Raw genomic sequence first — 23995 nt, forward strand, 5'->3', positions numbered from 1 at the left:
AGTGTGGCCTAGTAGGAATAGTCACTAACTCAACAAGAAGTTTCAAAGTGATAGCCGTGTTAGTCTGTATCAGCAAAAAGAACGAGGAATACTTGTGGCATCTTAGAGACTAACAAATTTATTTGGGCATAAGCTTTCATGGGCTAAAACCCACTTCATCGGATGCATGCAGTGGAAAATACAGTAGGAAGATATATACACACAGAGAACATGAAAAAATGGATGTTGCCATACCAACTCTAACCGGACTAATCATTTAAGGTGGGCTATTATCAGCAGGAGAAAAAAATCTTTTGTAGTGATAATCAGGATGGCCCATTTCAAACAGTTGACAAGAAGGTGTGAGTAGCGGGAAAATTAGCATGGGGAAATAGTTTTTACTTTGTGTAATGACTTATCCACCCCTAGTCTTTAGTCAAGTCTAATTTAATGGTGTCCAGATTGCAAATTAATTCCAGTTCTGCAGTTTCTCATTGGAGTCTATTTTTGAAGTTTTTTTGTTGAAGAATTGCAACTTTTAGGCCTGTAATTGAGTGACCAGGGAGGTTGAAGCATTCTCCAGGTGGTTTTGAACGTTATAGTTCTTGAGGTCTGATTTGTGCCTGCAGGCCCCAAGCCCCGCCCACTGGAGACCACGCCCCTCCCCAAGACACCCACTCTCTGGCTCCACCCCCATACAGACCGGGCCCCTCCCTCTAGTTCCTGCTAGCGTTCTAGCCCCGCCCAGTCCCCGCCCCGCCCCTCTTTCTAGACGAGTGGAGCCAATGGGGAAGGAGGAATAATCAGGCCGCGCCTCCAGCGGCGCGATCGCTTCCGGGGTGAAAGGTTACGCGGCGTTGTCCAAGATGGCGGGAGGTTTCTGTTTGTGCTCGCTAGTCAGGTGAGGGGCGCCCCAGCGCCGGGGTTTGTTGGGGAGAGAAAGACAATAGTCCCTCCGCCTCCCCGGCCCGCTGGCGGGGGCGCCATTACCCGCCCGCAGGGGAAGCGGCTCGCTTCCTCCCGTCTCTACCCCGCAGCCGCAGGGCAGGGGCTTCCTCCCCGCTCTCGGAGGCTGCCGGCACCCGCCACCCGAGCGCTCGTCCCGCGCCGGGCAGGCGTCGCGCGGCTGCGTTCTGTGCGGGCTGGGCCGGAGCGCGGCACGGAGGTGGCCTTGGGCCCCTGTTGCTCCCTCCCCCGGGAGCGGGCTCTTGGCTCACCCCGGCTGCTCCTGCCTTAGGAGCCGCCCTGGGAAAGGCTCCTGAGTCACGAGTCCTGGTGACTGTCAGTGAGACGCAGGCCACGGCTGCACTGGAAGCACTGCAGCAGCCCAGCTTTGTGCAGCGAGGGTTGCCCCCTTTCTGATTACTGGTAACGGGATTCCCGAGGCCCTGCCCTGCCTCTATGCTTTGCTCCCTCCCCTCCCAGCTGGGTTTCCTCTGCTTCCGGGGGGGGATGGGAGCTGCTGCAGCCTGCCGGTAGGGGGAATCCCTGACTGAGGAGGGACTGGCGTGGATTAATTATCTGGATCCTACCCCGACCCTCCAGTAGCTGGACTTTTGGTGTCCAGTCAGTACATCTGACCGGACACTGCAAGGTCCCCTTTTCCACAGGGCTTTCCAGTTAAAAACCAGGCACTTAGCAACCCTAAATTGCACTTGGACACACAAGCCAAAACCTGGACAGGTGGCAACCCTAAGTGCAGACACTACAGCAAGAGGAGGGGTTCTTCCATGGCCGCAGGAAATCCTCTCCGAGAGCCAGCAGCTAGGTCAGTGGAAGAATTCTTCCAATGCCCCAGCTGTGTCTAACTACATCACACAGGGCATGATATTGTTCACAGCTCTGAGTGGTGTAGTTATGCTGACTTGACATTGTACTGCAGACCAGGCCTAGTGCTCCTCAGTGCCCAAGTCACCTCTCAAAATGGAACTTAGGTTCCCAAGTCACTTAGCCATTTTTGAAAATTTTACCCCAAGTCTCTTATATGCTGTACTCTAGGTGTGGCATCTTGGTGACTTTGTGCCTCCCACTTGCTCAGAAGGACCATACAGAGGTGGCGAAAGCAAAAAATAGGGAGTATGGACTCCTGGTTTTTGTCCTTAGCTTTGCCACCCATTTGTGAGTCTTTAAAGAAGTCTCTTAGTACTTCTGTACCTTAGTCTTCCCATCTGCAAAATGGGATTACACTGACTTACCATGTGGGTGCTGGGATGCTTAATTTACTGTTAATAAAACAGAAAAGGACTTGCTGTGTTGCTGTAATATATAGGATCGTCAATCAAAGATCAAGGCACTGTATATTCCCCCTCCCTTCCCCCGCCTCCCAAAAATAGTCCCTTCCCCAAAGAGTTTACAGTGGTTATGAGAAGCTGGAATAGATGGATGAGACAGTCAGGTGAGGAGGAAGGGAAGGATGAAATAACCTGCTTCCTTTATTGCTATCATGTAGTAAACAGCTGTCAACTCACCACCTGCCCAGTCAGTGTCTGTTGGCAGTAGTCTATAGGAGTCATGCCAGAGATAGCTATATTTTGGAATTTATACTTTATTATAATTTTAGATCACCTCCATAAGCTTAGTTGTAACCTTCTTGTCTATTGCAGTCTTCCAAGCAGAGGTTTGAAAGCAAACCAGTAATAAGCTAGCTGTTAAAACAAGGTGCTGATATCCATTACCCCTGAGAGAGAATAATCTGAGAAACTGCCTAGGAAATATATATCGTATTTACTGTTTTAAATCATTTTCTTCCATATACTATTTTTTACAAATGATGTTTAAATTTAATTTTCCCTGCTTGTTCCAGGTTGCTGTGCTCATTGTTCATCCCTGGATTGTTCCTAAGTGGAGCTTTATGTCTCTGTTTGGTTGTACTACTGTGGGGAATACGGCTGTGGCTACAACAAAGGAAAAATCAGTTGGCCTCAACAGGAAAAGATGGGAAACATCAATTGGTTGTTGCATTTTTCCATCCATATTGCAATGCAGGTGGTGGAGGGGAGAGAGTCTTGTGGTGTGCCATAAGAGCACTGCAGAAAAAGTAAGTGCACATGCTTAGCAAAGTGCCAGTTTATATTGCAGTCTGACTTTTCCTGATACTTTTTATGGTATTATCTATGCAGTTTTTGGCAGCCCATATATTTAAGTAGACCACATCTAATCCAAACAGTTGCCTGAGGCATTCAAACACTGCATCTTAAAACCTCTTTACCCTTTTGACATATCCATTGGTCTATACTACACTCTTCCTCCTTTTTACTTTTGGTTTGCACTAGAAGGACCAGTTCTGCAGTCTTGAAATTTCATCTTCTGAGTGGGAATATCCTGCCCTGCAAGTTGAATTCTACTAAATAACAACATGGTTTCTTTTAATTAGCCAAAAAACAACCCCAAGTTTTTGCAGATCAAAGAAATGTGGTTTTTAAAAAAAAATTAAAAATCTGGTTCAGTTAAACCAAACCCAATATTGTTTAAGGCCAACATGTTTAAGACCGAGGCTAAAAGTTTGTAATTTTGAGGCGGAAATAAGTCTCAGTTGCATAACACGTGACAAATGTTTATAGAAAAAGATTTGTGAAATTCTTCTTTACTGTACTCTTTCAGGTACAAAGATGCAATATATGTTGTCTATACTGGCGATAAAGATGTCACTGGAGAACAGATTGTAGAAAGTGCTTTCAGAAGATTCAACATCAAATTAACTCATCCTGTGAAGTTTGTGTTTCTAGAAAAACGTTACCTTGTAGAGGCCTCTCTTTACCCCCACTTCACTTTGCTGGGTCAAAGCTTAGGATCTGTGTTTCTTGGTTGGGAAGCTCTTATGAAGTGTGTTCCTGATGTTTACATTGACTCAATGGGTTATGCCTTCACATTGCCTCTGTTTAAGTACTTAGGAGGTTGCCGTGTTGGGTGTTATGTTCATTATCCAACTATCAGCACTGACATGCTTTCTATGGTTAGGAGTCAGAATGCCAGATTTAACAATGCAGCCTTCATTACAAGGAATCCCCTTCTCAGCAAACTCAAACTTGTCTATTACTACTTGTTTGCTTTTGTATATGGATTGGTTGGTTCTCGCAGTGATGTCATTATGGTTAATTCTTCATGGACCCTAAATCACATCCTTTCCCTCTGGAGAGCTGGCGCTTGCACAAGTGTTGTGTATCCACCTTGTGATGTTCAGACATTCCTGGATATTCCATTACATGAGGAAAAGAGCACCACAGAATATTCCATTGTCTCTCTAGGACAGTTTAGGCCCGAGAAGGACCATCCTTTGCAAATCAGAGCCTTTGCTAAATTCTTGAAAAAGACAGCCCTGGGGCAGCAGTCCTTGCCAAAGCTCATCCTGATTGGAGGCTGTCGTAACCAACAAGATGAGCAGCGTGTAGACAGACTTAAAAAGCTTTGTGAAGAGCTAGGCATTGACAAAAAGGTGGAGTTCAAAGTAAACATTCCATTTGAGGCGCTAAAGCAGTACCTGGCAGATGCAATTATCGGGCTGCACACCATGTGGAATGAGCACTTTGGAATTGGTGAGTACTTTTCCTTGACTTTAAGCACCTTAAGGCTCTGAATTCAGCTGGGGGAGGGGAGCTTGCTTTATGAACATGAACGAGGTACAGAAATAGGGACTTGCTTACTTTTCCCATTTGTGGAATGGGGTAAGACCGACCGTACCTCTCTGGTATGCAGGCAGGATGAGACAAGCTTGCATCCTAATAGATGGACTGATTACTTGGCTGTGGCTTCAGCAAGCTGAAATTGATGTAATCAGCCATTACTAAACTACAGTTAACAAAAGTAGCAACAGAAGTGACTTATGCTGTACAGGACCATGATGTAAGTAAAGCCTGTTCAGTCAGTTCAGAAGCATACTCTCTAGCTGATAGAATTTTCCTCCTATATAGTATCTTGATGGTTTTTCTGTTACCGTCTTCATTCTCTTTCTTTGCCTACTCTTGCTTCTCACCTCCCCCTAAGCCTTTTTTTAACAATACACCCCTACCCTGATATAACATGAATTCGGATATAACGTGGGGGGGGGCTGCGCACTCCGGCGGATCAAAGCAAGTTCGATATAACGTGATTTCACCTATAACGCGGTAAGATTTTTTGGCTCCAAGGACAGCGTTACATTGGGGTAGAGGTGTATCTACTTTGTTTCCACCTGTGAGAATCTGTTTGTTGTCTTCCATTATTGGCTTTTTCCCATTTCCTGTTACTTCTTATTGGATTTTTCCCTTTACTAAAACTGCTGAGACTTTTCATTCTTGCTCTCATTTTGCTGCGGTAAGAGGATAAATATTAGCAACAGTGTCAATTGTAACATAGCTGATTTCTCTTAACACGGCTGCTACTCTGAAACCTCTCTTATGATTGTGCAGTGATCAAAAATGTTTTCTTCTGTGTTCTGGTCCAGGCTCAGTACTTAGAATTACCTTCAATACCAGTAAATTTTTGTAATGGTCCCTCAAAGGAATTCTGGGCCTGTCAGGTCACAAGATATTGGACTTTTAAATCCGCAATTATAATTTTGCTCATTTGCACACCCACCCTCTTCCCAAAGATTTCACTTTTTGCCAGAATAGCATGTAGACACCCCACTCAGATTATGGCCCTGAATTCCAGGATGATTTAGCAGCTCACCTTTCAGGGTTTTTTATCTTTAGAAAATAGGATTCCAAGCTTTAGGATATAATTACAGCATTATTTTCTACCTCTGGCAATTCTTGAGCTTAACAGCATTTAAAATGTCAGAACTGCAGCAAAGAAGCAGAAAGACAGTAATCAGAATGGCTGTCTTTTGAGGGTTGTTGTGTAATCTATGGGAGTCGAATACAAATGCTATGTACTATTCAATTCCAGCACTCTTCTAGTATTCGAAGGTGTTTTAACTATTTGACTTAAGCTGTTGCTAGTCCCTGGGGTTAGCAGTGTGCCTAGTTCAGTGCACCTTCATTCCGTCCACCTCTACTCTTTTCAATATGTAACTTTTTATTCAAGTCATATTGTGTCTATTATACAAATCAGACTAGTGAAATATACTAAAAATCTCAACCTAGAAATCCAATGTTACAGTACGAGTTGGCTGGAACTTGAAAGATATGGCTAAAGCCTCTGGATAGCAATGACAAACTGAAACAGATTTTCTTTTGTTATAAGGCCTGCTACTCTTGTCAGACTGAACTTGAATTCAGATGTCAAACAACAGTCAGATGCTAAGAAATTAAATGATAAAACAGCACCTAATACCAGTTTAGAATTCTATCACTGTATGTCTTTTCCCTACAGTTTTAAGTGTTCTTGAGTCCATAAGTAGAGATGGTCTTCCCCCCCCTTCCCCTCCCTCAAATTTCGATGACAACATTTAAAAAAAAATTGTCATCTTTCTAGAACACTTTTCAGAGTTCAGATGGAAAAATAAATAGAAAACTGGTTTTCCAATAACCCCCCCAAAAAGGCTGAGCGAGCAAGCACTTTGGATAAAAATAAAAACTTTCAGTGAAACCAAATCAGCTGAAATCTTCATTTTTTTTTAGTTGCCAAAAAAAAAAAATGAAAATGTTGGTGTAGGTTTTTCAATGAAAAATATGAAACATTTGGGAAAAAATGGTTCTGAAGTGTCTATTTTGACAAAAAAACACTTCCACTGAAAAAGCTCAACCAGCTCTATGTACCTATGAGAACTGTATTCTTAATAACATGTTCTTTGTATCTTTCCAGGAATAGTTGAATGTATGGCAGCTGGCACAATTATTCTGGCTCACAATTCTGGTGGCCCCAAACTAGATATCGTGGTACCCTATGAAGGACATATTACAGGATTTCTAGCCGAAAATGAGGATGATTATTCTGAGACCATGGCTCAGATCCTTTCTTTGTCTCCTGAAAAGAGGCTGGAAATCAGACAAAATGCTCGCCAGTCTGTGAACAGATTTGCTGACCAAGAGTTTGAAGGGGCGTTCCTATCGTCTGTGGAGCAGTTATTTAAATAAATGTCATGTTGGTGTACATGGATAAAAATAATTTTATACATATGTCACTTGTAAATATTTTTTCTAATTTATGCAATAAAGAGTCCTATACACCTATTAGGACATCAGCTCTGCGCATTAAAAGATTTTTATTAGGGGAGGGAGGAAACCCCATTCCATGAAAATTAACTTTTTTCCAATGGACTTACAGGACACTACTAAAGTTTTTCTAAATTCCTAATGTTTTCTCATGAGTAGTAGAGCTGCATGTGGAAACTCCTCATATTTAGGTTATTTTAAAGTTATTGTTTTTTTCTTTTGGAAGACTTCTTGCCTTAAAACAACAGGCAGGGAAAACAGATTGAGTGGCATGCTACAGTGGAGGGATTCCGTTTTTTAAGATTAACACTTTGCTGATTTTGATAAGTCAGATGCTCAAGACAAAAACTTATCTCCAGGGTTAGTGGTAAAAGACTATTCTGAAGTTTCCGGTGATGGCTCTGCTTGCTCTTTGAGTACAAATGGCCACAGTGAATGCTTCTTTGTATTTCTGATGCAAACCTTAATACACCTCTACCCCGATATAACGCGGTAAAGCAGCGCGGGGGGGGGGGGGGGGGGGGGGCTGCACACTCTGGCAGATCAGAGCAAGTTCGATATAACGCGGTTTCACCTATAACGCAGTAAGATTTTTTTGGCTCCCGAGGACAGCGTTATATCAGGGTAGAGATGTATTACTAAATCCTCCCTGAAATATTACATAAATCTACCAATAGATATATATATTAGGTACTCTCCTTTCACAATGTAAAAGAAAAGTTCAGTTTCCAGTTTCTTTGCTTGCATTCCGTAATGCAAATCTTTCAGACATCTGTCTTAAATTGGAATAAACACTATTTTGCAGCCTTAGCTGTAGTGTTCACTAAGGTTTACTCCTACAGTGCTTTTAAAAAAAGCAGGAACAGAGGTATAATTACTTGCAACTGTCCCTTGTATTAACCATTTCTTTCTTCCTTGTTTTCTCCTACCCTCCTGTGGTTTTTTTTCCTATTTTTAAAGAAAATTGAAAATTTGATCAGACAAAGCCTATTCCAGTGGGTCACAAATTTGGACTTTAAACTACTGCTTAGTGTAACATTGAAACATTGTATTCTAATGGTTAAAACACTGCAGCAGTAGACTTCTGCTTTGAACAAAAATGGTTAGTTTGCTATGGCCTACTATAGGCTTTTAAAAATACTTTAGCTTAGTAGAAAAGCTAGTAAGAAGGGCAAAAACTATTGAAATCAAACAGTTTTATTATTTGTGTTCCTTCCATTTAAATCTAACATCTAAAATTTGAGGAGTGGGGTGAAAATGACAGCTGAAATAAGTCTTTACCATGTTATATCCTCTTCCAGCTGTCACAATTTTTTTTGCATAATGGCACTTCTAATTGGAAATTCAAATACATAACATCCTAGTGGTATGAGTAAACTTTGCTGCTATTATTTAATCATTATAAAAGAGTCTAAGTGTACATGGTGCTATACAAAATAAGAGCTGTGTAAGTCAAACTATGGGTTCCTGTCTCTTAATGGTTTACTAGCAGGAGCTACAAGCTGTACAGGACAACATATAATGACTGGAAAGCTTCACCAAACAGATGGATTTGGGGGAGGAGAGGTAGGGGAGTAGGTGTAGGATAACTGGAAGAGTGCACTTCTGTCATGTGGAACAGATAAAAGCCCAGAGTCAGGAATGTACTAAAGAGTGGATAGAGAGGGGCAGTGTAGATGAGTAAAGATATAAGCAGGAGCTGAGTTTGCTTTTCATTTTGGCCAGAGATTTTTTTTGAAGGATTAACTTTAGCCACTTGAATAAGTAGACTGAATGTTGAAAGTGCAGCATGTCAAGCAGCTCCCATTTGTTTCAAATGAGTGCTCAGCACTTGGAAAAGCAGGCCACTTCTTCAGGTGCCTAAATATGGATTGAGGAACCTAACTTTAGGCACCTGTTTTTAAAATATTGGCCCTGCTATGGCTGTATCTTCCAGCAACTTATGAAAGTCTTGAAGCAGCAGTCAACCTCCCATTTTAGCTGATTGCTGCTTCTTGCCTGCCTTCTCCATTACATATGTCAGCAGTAAATGGATCAGCGTTATTGTCTAAAACCTCATCAGGTCTCCCAGGTATTTCTCTAGCTAAGCTTTCTTTCTCTTCTTCTGGTTTGTCTTTGTTTGCTGACTGGATTGGCACCTCTCTGACTTCCTCTGCCAGAGAAGTTATCACTTTTTCTAGTGATTCCACCAGCTCATCCCTCAATTCATCTTCAGATTCTTCAAAGTTCCTAAATGTTAACAGAGAAAATGGATGTTAATAAAATGTGTCACCATTATTAGCTGTGCTGGTCTCAAAGCTCATAAGGTCTCCATTTTAAAAAAATTGTTTTGTGAGGAGTATAAAAGCTGGGTATGAAATTTAAATATTTTCCTGCCCCGATTCCTCCATCCTGGTAAGCTCCACTAAAACTACAATGTAAGTGATGCAGAGAGAGCCAATGTTATCATTGTTGAATCTGCATTTTTCTATACTTATGGTGTAAAAAGCATTAGTATTGGCATCTTCATGAACTAATTTAAGTTGACCTAATTCTGTAGTTTAACAACATCTAAAATCCAATTTGGCTGCTAATAGCTTTCTCTGTTTAATTACACTGTGAAAAGTCTAAAGGGACAGAGAGGATTTTTTTTTTTAAGCAACTTAGCCTGCTGGGCCAATTTTCCTAAGAAGGAATCTGTCCATTCATAGCTTTTTCCTCTTCTGGAAGAACTTGACTTAAGTTACCTTATCCACAACAGTGACTTACGTGTCGTCATCATCAGATCTTGGCTCAAGTCTGTTTTCATCGGAATCGATAGTGGAGCCTGGTTCTGCATTATCTTCCTTATTCTCTTTTGGCGGCCAGGGTGATAATGTCCCCTCTGGAGAGTGGGTGGGGGTGGGGGGTGGGGAGGGAGAAATACCTGATAAGTGTACATAAAATATCTAAAACCACTACAGAAATTCTTGGAAAGGATTTTGTTCAAATCACAACAATGCAAACACCAGACTTCACTGATTGCCATTGTTGCTGTTCATAGAAATATTTAGATAGTTATAGCTCCCTAATCATGTTTACTTTCTGACACAAAACCTAGGGGGTGGGAGGGCAACGCAGATCTGAAAGTTCAGAGAAGACTGAATTTTTAAAAGTTGCCCTGGTATTGCTTAAGAGCCTTATTCTGCAAATAATCCAACTGGAATGAATGTGACTAGTTGTGTAGCAAGGTATTTAATGTGAGCAAAGGTGGCAGAATTGGGTCTTAAGTCTGGTTTATTAGACTTAATCGCTAAAAGATAAATCAGCTAAAAGTTAGTGATCCTATTACAGCACTCGCTCTATATCTTGTTGGATATGGGTAGTGAGGTTTTAGCCTGGTTCAAATTTCTTAAAAGTAGTATATCTATGGGGAGAGAATAATATTGTCAGGATGGGGTAGTTTTTAAAATAGCCTGACATGCACGTTAGTTAGCTAGGGAGTATTGATTGTGCAACTTCAAATGAAAGAATTTTCCCTGTAATCCATTTAACATGCTGGTGTTTGACACATGCAATTGAACTGGTTTTAAAGGCCTGTTCTGTTAATTGGCATTGGAGCATGCAAAACATACTCATTTCCAGTTGCACTAATTACGTTATGAAAATTGTTTTAAACTTCCTTTTTGGCAACGTACACTGTAACTTTGTGTTGTTTTTTTCTTTTTAATGCTGCAACCTAACTGATTAGGGCTCAATGTTAATTGTCTTATATGTGGAATTGTACCATGTTTGATCATGTAAAGTCAGTTATTGTGTTTATGCCATCATATGCTATAACTTGTAAAAGATCTATAGCAATTTATGTTGATGTATCCAAAAACAGAGTGCAGCTAGTAATGTATGGAAGATTTTCTTATGTCTTGGGAAAGTGTTTTGAAAAAATGTTTATTGCCAGAGATAGCTTTCTCTAAAGTAATAGCAGCTGAATTCCTATTCTATTCCAGTTCTTGTCCCCTGACAAAGTGACACTGATAAATATATCAAAATAATGCTGAATAGAAAAAATGTGCTGGCTTTGTGAAGTTAGTAAGTTGAGAAATTCAGTGGCAATTATAATACCATCTGGATCCCCCTAGCTCTAAAATACTAACCATCTACTAAACGACTCAACCCTTCTCTTCAGTCTTAATAGTTTGCCAAGTGATTAAAATATTTTTGTTTCACAAATCCTCTGCTAGCTACAATAAGAACATTGTAATCAAAGAAAAACTCCCTCTGGAGATGTTGGACATCTTATGTATCTCTCCACTCTTGAGATCTCATTTCCATTTTCATTATCAAAATATTTAGTAAAATTCTTCAGAGGACTCATCCTATAATTTGCAGTAACAAATATCCTACCAGATTCCTCTTCAATCCAGCAGAAGGAGTCATTAGACAGCTCTGCTTTTGCTAAGATACTCAGCAGTGTCCCAGGTGCTTCTTGTTTCCACTGTTTCCTGTTTTCTGGGGTTTCTTCAGGCACGACAACCATGTGGCCAGCTAGGAAACAGGAGGAGCATCAAATCGCTGCATGTGATAATATGTGAATGTGACTTGGCTTTATTACCATGTTCCCTTGCCAACATAAAAGATTTTCGTTTTTATAATGGAGTTTCTCATTTCTTTGGCTCCTTAAGTAGCCAATTGCTTTCCTTGTGGGATTTTCCTTTTCCAGGCGGACTGCTTTATCTACAGTATTTGATCCGACTGGTATTGCAAGGAAGGCCTACTTCTGGAGTATTTGCCACCAAATTTTCTAATGATCAGATAACACCATTGTTTCTAATACTCAAAAATAATAGGATTAAACACTTTGTCCTCACTATAAAGTATCTCTACAAAAATAATTACATTTTCATTAAAGCAAAATAGCCTTCTACAATTCAGACCTTGTGTAAGCAGGTGCAATTCCATTGACTAATTCCTGATCTCTGTCTCATAGTCCATTACGGGCTGAAAAAGCTGTAGAGGAGGTGTCCCTGACATATATCATCGAAAGTGGAATGAAACAAAAAGGGATGGTGTGATCCCTAAACCCATGTAAAGGGGAGAGGAGCAAATATGGTTTAGCTCCAATCCCTGGGGCTCCTGGAAGCCTTTCCATGCCAGTGGTAGGCATGTGTACAAATCCCTCGGAGGGTCCCCATTAAGAAACCTGCATGTGTAGGGGAAGTGAAGCCAGCACGTAGTGTAGTGGTGCTGGTCTTCCCCTGGGATAGACAAGGAGCTACAGGATGGTACTGTTCTTCTCTTGTAGATCGCTGAGCTCCATCTACCCTGTCACTAATCCCTGCCTCTGAAGGACAGAAGGCAGAAGGTCTGCAAATCCTAACTGAGACTGCTGCTATCTTTGCCTTCTTGTGAGTGTTTCTGGGGGGAAGAACATAGCTCACTGTTATTTATTGAGTGCCATAGTGGAGTTTGGCCCTGTACACACACAGAAACCTGCCAGAATAAGCTTAGAGTCAAAATTAGACATAAATAATACAGCTCATGCATAATACACTGAACGAAGGTTTAGTCTAAGAGTAGCGCAGCTATTCTTTTCTACAACAAAATAGCAAGCCCCTGGACAACTAGGGATTAACAAAGCTCTCAGGGCAGTTCCATGACATTCCCTTCTGCTGGGAGAATGGTGGCTATAATATTGATTCTTTAAAATTAAAAGGAAGAGGAAAATCCTCAATGTGCCGGTATGGAGGGCCCCCCACAAAAATATTTAGGCCAGGCTTTAGCTAGGCCTCAGCCCAATAGCCACTATTAGCTGTGCAGTTTTTCACCCACAATTAAGTATGATTAAATTGCACCCACAACTGCACTTGTTTAAAAACCTGATTTAATGATGCTTGTAATTCTGGAGGTCATTGTGAAAACTAAGGCCATAGGGCCACCTTCTGTCTTTCCCAGTGGCAGTCCCTGCAGACAGTTTTACTGAGCCCAGGCAGCCATGGCAGAGTTGACACAGAGAGAGAACTGGTGTCAGAGCAGCCTCCTCTGAAAAGATGGACCACAACCACCACCACCCTTTGGAATGGTGCAACAGGCACTCTGCGTGTGACAGCATATTTCTGTGTGTCAGTACAAAAACAGGAGAAGGACCATGACTCCGTCCCCACCCTACTCTTGGGTGCTGTGGCTGATAGACATCTTTGGGTGCCAGGAACACAAGGCCCAAGACTGTGGTTATCCCTTGTGCACATTTGCAAGTTGGGAGATAGCTTCTTGCACCTTTTCCCACCCTGTACACCAGGGGTAGGCAACCTATGGCATGCGTGCCGAAGGTGGCATGCGAGCTGATTTTCAGTGGCACTCACACTGCCCAGGTCCTTGCCAGCAGTCCGGGGGGCTTTGCATTTTAATTTAATTTTAAATGAAGTTTCTTAAACATTTTAAAAACCTTATTTACTTTACATACAACAATAGTTTAGCTATATATTATAGACTTACAGAAAGAGATCTTCTAAAAACGTTAAAATGTATTACTGGCACGCAGAACCTTAAATTAGAGTGAATAAATGAAGACTTGGCACACCACTTCTGAAAGGTTGCTGTACACCCATGCAGGGCAAGCCACAGGCTAGCTCATATGATAAAGCACTAGTTAAGTACTCATTATGATTGATGATGATAACACCAACCTCTTATATAGTGCTTTTCATCAGTAGATTTCAAAGCACTTTACAAAAGGTGGAAAGTAGCATTCTCCCCATTTTACACGTTAGAACAAATGGAAAATTATTATTATATCCTTTGGCTGAATATATGTGATAACCTCAATTACCATGACAAACTCCTATAGTAACAGCACAGCAGATCTCATGAATAGTCTGCTGTGAAACTCCCAAATCAAAACACTATTGTTTAAATGTCAATCCAGCAGACTGGTTATAAAGTTGGTCTTTGTCCACACACAGTAAAAAACAACAAATTCATACCAAGTTCACTTTCAGCCATTGTAGGGCAGACAGATGTGACATCTGCCTCAGCTAGAAAATCCAGGAGAGTCTGTGGGGCTCCAGCTTGCCATTGTTTTCTGATTTCCATGGCATTATCTATATTGCCAGCCTCTAAGAGAAAGAAAAGAACTAATAAATATGTCAATGCCCTTCAAACAGATTTTACTGTGATTCTAATGCTTACTCTGACATATATTGGAAAAAAATCGTGTAAACAAGGATCCATCAGATGCTATGATAGGAGTCACTGACTGAATTTAAGTGAGTGTAACTACTAATTAATTTCCACGGTCAATATATTCACTTGTCCTGTGCTTCCCTAAGTAGTACCTGCTTCCGGAGAGCATAGTTCTTCCAAAGTTTTTTGTGTGTGATCTTCATAGATCTTCATCCATTTCTCCTTAAGATTCTCACCATCCTCAAAAGTCAACGTCTCATTAAGTTTATCTAGTTCCTGAAACAAAATAAATTTTAGTAAGAAACAGAACACAAACATTGGGCAGTCATTTAATTCCCATTTTTATTGATTTTTTTCAGATGTTTTCAGGTGGACAGGCAGATTGAAACAGTGACACAACATGAAAAGTAATAATGCAGCAGGAGTTACAGAATACACAATTATTTGTAAAACACTGGTTTGCAAGAGGCTTTCCAAACATGTAGGAAGACAAGTTGGTAGAGTGGTGCCTAATAAATAATGTGCATTATTTTGAAAAGGAGTTCGACCTTCAGATGTTAGGGTTTTTAAAACACATAACCACATCACTCTCCCTATATCTTCTAAAGTGTCATTTCAATTTCTTCCAAAAGTGTCTGATTCACTGTTGTATTATTCCTGCTTTGTGCTTAGAATCATAGAATATCAGGGTTGGAAGAGACCTCAAGAGGTCATCTAGTCGAACTCCCTGCTCAAAGCAGGACCAACCCCAACTAAATCATCCCAGCCAGGGCTTTGTCAAGCCAGGCCTTAAGAACCTCTAAGGATGGAGATTCCACCACCTCCCTAGGTAATCCATTCCAGTGCTTCACCACCCTCCTAGTGAAATAGTTTTTCCTAATATCCAACCTAGACCTCCCCCACTGCAACTTCAGATGATTGCTCCTTGTTCTGTCATCTGCCACCACTGAGAACAGCCTAGCTCCATCCTCTCTGGAACCCCCTTCAGGTAGTTGAAGGCTGCTATCAAATCCCACCTCACTCTTCTCTTCTGCAGACTAAATAAGCTCAGTTCCCTCAGCCTCTCCTTGTAAGTCATGTGTCCCAGCCCCCCTCATCATTTTTGTTGCCCTCCACTGGACCCTCTCCAATTTGTCCACATCCTTTCTGTAGGGGGGGAGGAGGGGCAAAACTGGACGCAATACTCCAGATGTGGCCTCACCGGTGCCAAATAGAGGGGAATAATCACTTCCCTCGATCTGCTGGCAGTGCTCCTACTAATGCAGCCCAATATGCCGTTAGCCATCTTGGCAACAAGGGCACACTGTTGACTCATATCCAGCTTCTCATCCACTGTAATCCCCAGGTCCTCTTCTGCAGAACTGCTGCTTAGCCAGTCAGTCCCCAACCTGTAGCGGTGCATAGGATTCTTCCATCCTAAGTGCAGGACTCTGCACTTGTCCTTGTTGAACCGCATCATGTGATTGTGATTCCCCACTACCTGCCCATTGAAATCTAAATGGAGCTACACTGGGATAACACAGGAGTAATGCAGCAATGACTCAGGCCCAACTTTTAAATTCTTCGAGCAAGTTATTTCAATAAACGAATAAAGACCGACCTTATTATCATATATATTTATTTATAAGCCAGCTCAACATCCCACAAAAAAGGGTATAAAAATCAGTTTCTTTGCAAACTCAGTAGGCTTATAAATGAATTTTTTAAAAGTAGTTGGTAGGCATGATTAGGGAATAACAGGATGTCTTGCCTGAGAAGCTCAATTCCCAGTAAGTGAAGATGAGCTGTCTGAACCATGACATACATAGTAACTTTAAAGACTACAGAGGAATTATATTAGGCAGAAGTTCTGACTGCAGCCCTATTTCTGTGAAAGTTTCTACACACTGCACTGTATTACCAGCTCTATGGTACTGTTGAGCTTATAAACTTTGCAGGAACCCTCTGGTCTGCAGAGCTTGAAAATGTAGCAAAGTCAGAGAGAATAACCAGGACCACAAAGACTCTTAGGACTCTGTGTAGTTTATAACTCAGTAAGACCAGAGAGGCTTTTGGCCCCAGTGACCATCTTTGATTCTGTGCAATTTATAAGCTTTACAGACAATTGAGATCACAGAGATTATATACAGTACAAAGTTCTCCAGAACTGCTGTGGACTTTTGAATTCTATGAAACAACCACCAGCTCAAAACAACTATAGCTAGTAGCTCCAAAAGCAGCCATTGACATGTTCCAGAAATACTCAAAGGCACTTTACTGAAGTAATTGATAAGCCAAATTTGGAGTTTGCAGACTAAATCACTTTTGAGATACAATATTTCCCAAAAAAACTTTTACAAAAGTAAAATTACTCTGAGCTTTCATCCTTTTGTTTCTGATTAGGGCTGTAGATTAATCGCAGTTAACTCACGCGATTAACTCAAAACAATTAATAGCGATTAAAAAATTAATTGCAATTAATTGCACAGTTAAACAATAGAATACCAATTGATATTTATTAAATATTTTTGGATGTCTTTCTACATTTTCAAATATATTGATTTCAATTACAACACAGAATATAAAGTGTACAGTGTTCACTTTATATCAGTTTTATTATAACTATTTGCACTGTAAAAATGATAAACAAAGAAATAGTATTTTTCAATTCACCTCATACAAGTACTGAAGTGCAATATCTTTATTGTGAAAGAGTAACTTACAAATGTAGATTCTTTTTGTTACATAACTGCACTCAGAAAGCAAAACAATGTAAAACTTTAGAGCCTACAAGTCCACTCAGTCCTACTTCTTGTTCAGCCAATCGCTAAGACAAACAAGTTTGTTTACATTTACAGGACAAAATGCTGCCCACTTCTTATTTACAATGTCACCTGAAAGTGAGAACAGGAATTTTAGTGCAATTATTTTTTATACATAATTCTACATTTGTAAGTTCAACTTTTATGATAAACAGATTGTACTACAGTATTTGTATTAGATCAGGGATCGGCAACCTTTGGCACGTGGCCCGCCAGGATAAGCCCCGTGGCAGGCCAGGCCGGTTTGTTTACCTGCCGTGTCCGCAGATTCGGCCGATTGCGGCTCCCACTGGCCGTGGTTTGCCATTCCAGGCCAATGGGGGCTGGGAGAAGCTGCAGCCAGCACATCTCTCTGCCTGCACCGCTTCCCACAACCCCCATTGGCCTGGAACGGCGAACCGCGGCCAGTGGGAGCCATGATCGGCCAAACCTGCGGATGCGGCAGGTAAACAAACCGGCCCAGCCCGCTAGGGGGCTTACCCTGGCGAGCCGCATGCCAAAGGTTGCCGATCCCTGTATTAGGTGAACTGAACAACACTATTTCTTACTGTGCACATATTTGTAATAAAAATATTAATATAATATGGGCACTGTACAGTTTGTATTCTGTCTGGTAATTGAAATCAGTATAATTGAAAATGTAGAAAACATCCGCAAATATTTAAATAAATGGTATTCTATTCTTTAACTGTGCGACTCATTGCGATTCATCTTTTTAATTGCGCGGTTCATGATTAATTTTTGTAATCGCTTGACAGCCCTATTTCTGCTTAATGCTTTATCCAATCACCATCAAATTTCCCCCTCCAAAAATCTTCCTGTGGCAGATGATCACACATGTGCAATATCAAGTGGAATATTTTCATTATAACAAAGGGAGGAGGAGGAGGAGGATTATAATGGAAACCTAGTTACAACTTAAATGATGAAGCTGCTATCATATCTTCAGACTACTAAAGCAAATGTGTTTTTAACATAGCTACAACGTACCTCTTCTTGCACAGTATCTTCCTCAGGAATACATGTATCTAAATTAATTTCAAATTTTACTCCTCCCTAAAAAAAAAAAGTTCACATACTTCGTTAAAGTAGCTCATTAAAATCTATGCATCTTAAAAGGGGCACTACAAACTCAAAAATTACTTTTCTATGAAAACGGTTTATCTATTGTTATTACAAGTGACAACTAAGATAACTACACCTGAATAGATTAGAAAAAAATATTTCCCTGTTTGTTCACTTTGTTTAGTTGACAGCAATTTCTGTATAGTCAGTTTCAGTATGGTTAGTTTCCCGTGTTTGTGTCTTTCACACAGCAACAGGGAAATGGGAAAAAAAGTTTTAAAAATTGAAAAATGCAGCAGCAAAGATTAGCACGTGATTTCAGGGAAGTAGTAGTACTTAAAACTATTTTAAAAACACTTACTGAAATTGACAATGTCCCTATAAACATAAGAAGGATAACAATCTTTTAGATAGTCATTATATGATAATTATTGTATGACAAGACGGCAAATGATTCTATGACAAGACTAGACAAGACGACAATGTCCGAGAATTAAAGAAAAGCCCTATTAAATAACTGTCTAGTGCCCCCCTTTGCCATGCACATGATTGGTCTCTATTGTAGGTTCTCAAGAATACTGTCCAGTCCAAATTTTGAATAATTGCAGTGCCTGGTCTACAATAACTTCCCTTAGAAGCCTTATTCCAATGCCTAATTGAGAGTATTGTTAAAAAAGTTTCCTGACGTCTCATGTAAATTTTCATTTAACATTTTCATCTGCTTCTATCATTTAAACAACAGTAGAGAGATACAGTAAAACCTCAAAAATACGAACACCAGAGTTATGGACTGACCGGTCAACCAGACACCATGTGAAACCAGAAGTAACCAATCAGGCAGCAGCGGAGACCAAAAAAAGAAAAAGCAAGTACTGTACTGTGCCCTTATTGCATCTTAAAGGTAGGCCCAGGCACATCTGGGCTGCCTGCCCCCCCTCCCCCGCCCCGCCACACCCTCACTCCCAGGGCAGCCACTTACAGCAAGACACTGGGGCTGCCAGCCCAAGGCAGCCAGAGCCAGCAGAGCAGGAGCAGCACTGGGGTCTGTGCAGCTTACACACACACCACACACACTCCCTAGGCTGGGAGCGGGACATACTGTTTTCACACACACCCCTGCAGAGAGGGGGACAAGCTTGCAAACTCATGTGGGGCTGAGTAGGGAGCTCATCTGCTGCTGAATCCTAGCCTGGAGTGTCAGCTGCTGGATCTGGACCCAGAACTGGGCTTTGTTCAGAGTTATGAACATTTCAGAGTTACAGACAACCTCCATTCCAAGGTGACCGTAACTCTGAGGTTCTACTGTAAGAGGTAATGACTTACAAAGGAAAAGTTAATGGATTAACAGCCAGACCTAACTTTGACTGAACATGAATTCAATTGGAGTATTTTTATACAGTACTAGTGTGCCTTGATAAAGAAATAAGAGGAGATATGATAACTGTGTAGAGTATCTAAAGTGTAGCTGTAGCTGTATCGGTCCCAGGATATTAGAGAGACAGGATAGGTACGGTAGTATCTTTAATTGGACCAACTTCTCTTGGTGAGAGAGACAAGCTGTCTAGCCACATAGAGCTCTTCTTCAGGTTGTCTCTCTCACCAAGAGAAGTTGGTCCAATTAAAGATATTACCTCACCCACCTTGTCTCTAGAGTATCTAATGGGAGTCACTATCAAGTTGGGGGCAGGGCTGTGTTACCATGCTACTTTCCTTGATGACCCTTTGCTCCCACAGAAACTCTTCTCCAGCGATCCATAAAGTAGCACTCGTGTTGACTTGTATGCAACCTGCTTTCTAGAGCTAGTGGGACCATCTGAGACAAATAGAGGAAAGCTATAAAGGAGAAGAAAATAGGGCAATGATCTCAGTTACCTTTGTTTTATGTTTCTTTTCCAGGACTCTTCTCTCTTGCCAATTCTGTAGTCTGATATGTTTTAAGTTTTCTTCAATATCCTTGAAGAAAAAAATAAAATGCTCATAAAGTTCAAAAAGAACAATTATACATCCACTCCTCAGAACCAGAGTATGTATAGACTATGTATAAAGTGTATGATTAATGGTGTATATATATTAATTGCTCTGTATGAGTATTCTCCTGATTGCTTCACTGCTAATTGGAATATCTGCCAATATTAGCTGACTTGGCAAAAAAAAAAAGTTAGGAAACTTTTCAATAAGTGCAAACCTCTGATTTTTCAAAAACCCATATTTAAAGAATACTTTGTCAGATTACCCCCAACAAACCAAACCCCTGCTCTGACACAGGACCAGTATAAGAAGTTTCAGATTCATCTAGTTCTAGTTTGAGAGTCAGTGAAAAATCAAGTTTAGAATGGAAATCTGGTTACAACCTTAACTGTGGAAAGACTAATTGCCCTCCATAGTATCTTGTCTGATGATGGCACTTAAAATGTTATTTAATTATACCACTTCATTTTCCTACATCCAATGCCACAACATAGCTCTGTATTAGCTACATGTCAAATAAACAGAGAAAATGAGGTATCAGAGGGGTAGCTGTGTTAGTCTGGATCGGTAAAAAGCGAAAGAGAGTCCTGTGGCACCTTATAGACTAACAGACGTATTGGAGCATAAGATTTCGTGGGCGAATACCCACTTCGTCGGATGCAAGAGAAAATTAGCATCTCCTAAGGGGTCAGGTATGTCACCATCTCCCTAATAAAATATCCAAACAATTTTCAGACTTTAATTAACACGTGAAGCATAAGAAAACTTTCTCAAATACATGGAGGAAGTCCATGAACACAGCTGAAGTCAAGCAGGTGCTTAGCCCACAGATGCACTGCGCCATCTATTAGATGTTAGGAGAAAGGGTTTCTGTGCTGTTTTAATCCTGATTTCCCATAAACTGGCTGTGCCCTTGATTTAAATGGGCATTGAATCAGGTCCCAGATGCAAGTGGTTTCAATATACTCCGTTGTCTCTAATATAACGAAATAAACTACCTGGGGCCAAGTCAAGCTGGATATGAGTCGACAGTGTGCCCTTGTTGCCAAGAAGGCTAACGGCATTTGGGGCTGTATAAGTAGGGGCATTGCCAGCAGATCGAGGGAGGTGATCATTCCCCTCTATTCGACATTGGTGAGGCCTCATTTGGAGTACTGTGTCCAGTTTTGGGCCCCACGCTACAAGAAGGATGTGGAAAAATTGGAAAGAGTCCAGCGGAGGGCAACAAAAATGATTAGAGGGCTGGAACACATGACTTATGAGGAGAGGCTGAGGGAACTGAGATTGTTTAGTCTGCAGAAGAGAAGAATGAGGGGGGATTTGGTAGCTGCTTTCAACTACCTGAAAGGGGGTTCCAAAGAGGATGGATCTAGACTGTTCTGTCATCTGTGGTAGCAGATGACAGAACAAGGAGTAATGGTCTCAAGTTGCAGTGGGGAAGGTTTAGGTTGGATATTAGGAAAAACTTTTCACTAGGAGAGTGGTGAAGCACTGGAATGGGTTACCAAGGGAGATGGTGGAATCTTCTTCCTTAGAGGTTTTTAAGGTCAGGCTTGACAAAGCCCTGGCTGGTATGATTTAGTTGGGAATTGGTCCTGCTTTGAGCAGGGGGTTGGACTAGATGACATCCTGAGATCCCTTCCAACCCTGATATTCTATGATTCTATGATTAGAATTACATAGGACCCTGGCATCATTCCATTCCAAAATGTGCAGGTCTATTTTCCACCAATTCCCCTGTCGCAACTCCCTGATAATCATCCTATAAAAAGAAATAATCAAACCCCCAAAACAGTCAGACCAAATCTTCTCCCCAGCCCAAGTAACTGGGCTAGCTGGCTGCTGCAGAACTCTCTGGGGTCTGGAAAAGCTAAAATGGAGCCACTCTTCAGCTGCTAGTCCCCCCCTAAGAACTGGAGTTGGTTTGCCAGCCCTTAGTGAGGAAGAAGTGGAGGATCTATGCTACAGGGGATCCAAGAAGTCCCAATGGAATTTGGCTCTAACTCACTCCCTGTGCAGCCTCTGCAAGTCTTGCTCCTCCACAGCAAAACTGAACCTGCTTAGCTCTGCATGGAGCCATCCACACTCATGAAGATCTGCCCCTGTGAGTGGATTCCACTGCATGCCACTTTTAAAGCATGAAAAAAGGAACAGATTTCTTTAAATAAAGCAAAAGTACATCACAGTAAAAGTTGGGGAGAAACAAAATTGACCTGAACAAACCAGGACCAAACGGGAGAAACTTCTCAGGCTAGACATAAAATCTCACATGCAGTAAAAAGTGACTATCAGATCTAAGTTATTTTTCACGTGTTCCTTATTTCCTTGACTATTACTTCTCAGAGTTCTCAGAGAAATAGACTAGAGGTGTGCAGGATCACATTGACTGACTGTACTTTAGTTACTTTGCGGTAATGTGTTCAAACTCTATTACAATGTTGGTACCTGGACTGGTTCTTCTCTTCTTCCAGGAGTATCTTTTGGATCGGGCTGGCCCCCAGCTTTCCCTTGTTTCACAAGATAGGTTTTGTCTTTTATTTGTGGATTCTCCTAAAGGATATATTTACAAAATGCTCCTTTCAGTTACTGGGTAAATTGGATATTGACTTTAAATGATCACTTCTGGAACTGAGTAGGGGGGAGTTGTTACCTGGAATGCCCCTGCTTTGAATCTAAGTTCTTTCACATCACTGTGGTACTGTTGCCGAATTTTCTGTAATTGTTTCAGGTATTCCTGTTAAACAACACCAAGTTTAGAATATTGTGCATGCAGTTTCCCTTAGAAAAAAATGGTTTCCTGGTTACGAAAAAAATAATACATGGACATCCAAATTATGTGTGTAATTATATACAGTAACATTGATTCTACCTTAATACACCTCTACCCTGATATAACGCTGTCCTTGGGAGCCAAAAAATCTTACCGCATTATAGGTGAAACTGTGTTATATTGAACTTGCTTTGATCTGCCGGAGCGCACAGCCCCGCCCCCCGCCCAGAGCGCTGCTTTACCGTGTTATATCCGAATTCGTGTTATATCGGGTCGCGTTATATCGGGGTAGAGGTGTATTTTAATGTAGTTTTTGTGTGTAAAAGATACCTACATTTGTTTTAACAAATAAGTTTATAATAAACTAAATACATTAGCATGTAATTTTTGTGTATCCATATGAGAAGTAAGTATTATTACTGTTTTATCAATCATACAAAAGCATCACAGAATCGAGTACAGTTTATATAAAAAATACAAGTAACCTTCATGGATAACAATATATCGCGTAAATAGCATCTCTAAATGTGGTAGTGAAGGGTGAAACTGGGAACAAAAACTAAGAGAATAATATATCCTTTGGTTTTTAAACATGGGGACTCATTCTCCTCTCACGCAGTTTTTACAACAATGTAATTCTACTGACTTCAAAGGAAGTGAGATCAGAATCAGCACTGTGCTTTTTCACATGGCTACTCAAATCAGCTTCTTGTACCAGGACCTTACCAGGTGGTGGCAGTACTACATAACCTGCATATGAATCCAGCTAAATACAGTACTCTACTTGTGGACAGGGGAAAGAGTATCATTTTTCACAAGTGAAAAGTGTAATTGCCAATTAATATAATAAAATGGCTCTGACCAACTAAGATGAACATGTCTTTTACCTCTTCTTTTATTTCATTCCTTCTAGCCAGATCCCTCTGATGGTCTTTGAACTGCTCTTCCATCACTTCCTGCTGCTGGACCTGGTTGTGACGTGGGTCAGCAGAGGATGGTCGCAATCCCTGTTGATATACAAAAGATCATTTCCAAAGCAAAGGAATTTCCATTTAGAGATTTTCTCTTCTGAGTTCCCCACCCCCCGCGCCCCAATCAAAAGTGCCATAAGTACAGTACATATTTCAGGGAGAAATAGTTATAATGGTATTTCACATTAGGAGGATTTTCTTACAATAAAAAGTAAAACCTTGAGAAGAAAA

At 41.0% G+C, this 23995-nt stretch overlaps 2 protein-coding genes across 2 annotated transcripts in view; one reads left to right on the forward strand and one right to left on the reverse strand.

The window, feature by feature from the left end:
• The first annotated feature begins 752 nt into the window (after positions 1–752).
• On the forward strand, positions 753–7087 carry ALG11 (ALG11 alpha-1,2-mannosyltransferase). The gene is made up of 4 exons (XM_034758544.1): positions 753–880; positions 2783–3016; positions 3580–4511; positions 6703–7087. The coding sequence occupies exons 1-4, from the start codon at positions 846–848 to the stop codon at positions 6972–6974; spliced, it is 1473 nt and encodes a 490-aa protein (XP_034614435.1). The 5' UTR covers positions 753–845; the 3' UTR covers positions 6975–7087.
• Positions 7088–7595: 508 nt separating this feature from the next.
• The window catches only part of NEK5 (NIMA related kinase 5), a 49250-nt gene continuing 32850 nt past the window's right edge, over positions 7596–23995 (reverse strand). The window contains exons 14-23 of the mRNA XM_034758545.1: positions 23681–23800; positions 22674–22757; positions 22469–22573; positions 19928–20008; positions 17981–18046; positions 14342–14465; positions 13991–14122; positions 11415–11555; positions 9801–9915; positions 7596–9281 (exon numbers count right to left, since the gene is read on the reverse strand). Of these exons, the coding sequence (XP_034614436.1) occupies positions 9029–9281; positions 9801–9915; positions 11415–11555; positions 13991–14122; positions 14342–14465; positions 17981–18046; positions 19928–20008; positions 22469–22573; positions 22674–22757; positions 23681–23800 (1221 nt within the window). The 3' untranslated portion in view covers positions 7596–9028. The remainder of the gene's footprint in view (positions 9282–9800; positions 9916–11414; positions 11556–13990; positions 14123–14341; positions 14466–17980; positions 18047–19927; positions 20009–22468; positions 22574–22673; positions 22758–23680; positions 23801–23995) is intronic.

The sequence above is a fragment of the Trachemys scripta genome, chromosome 1 (assembly GCF_013100865.1).
Source record: "Trachemys scripta elegans isolate TJP31775 chromosome 1, CAS_Tse_1.0, whole genome shotgun sequence".
NCBI classification, from domain to species: domain Eukaryota; kingdom Metazoa; phylum Chordata; order Testudines; family Emydidae; genus Trachemys; species Trachemys scripta.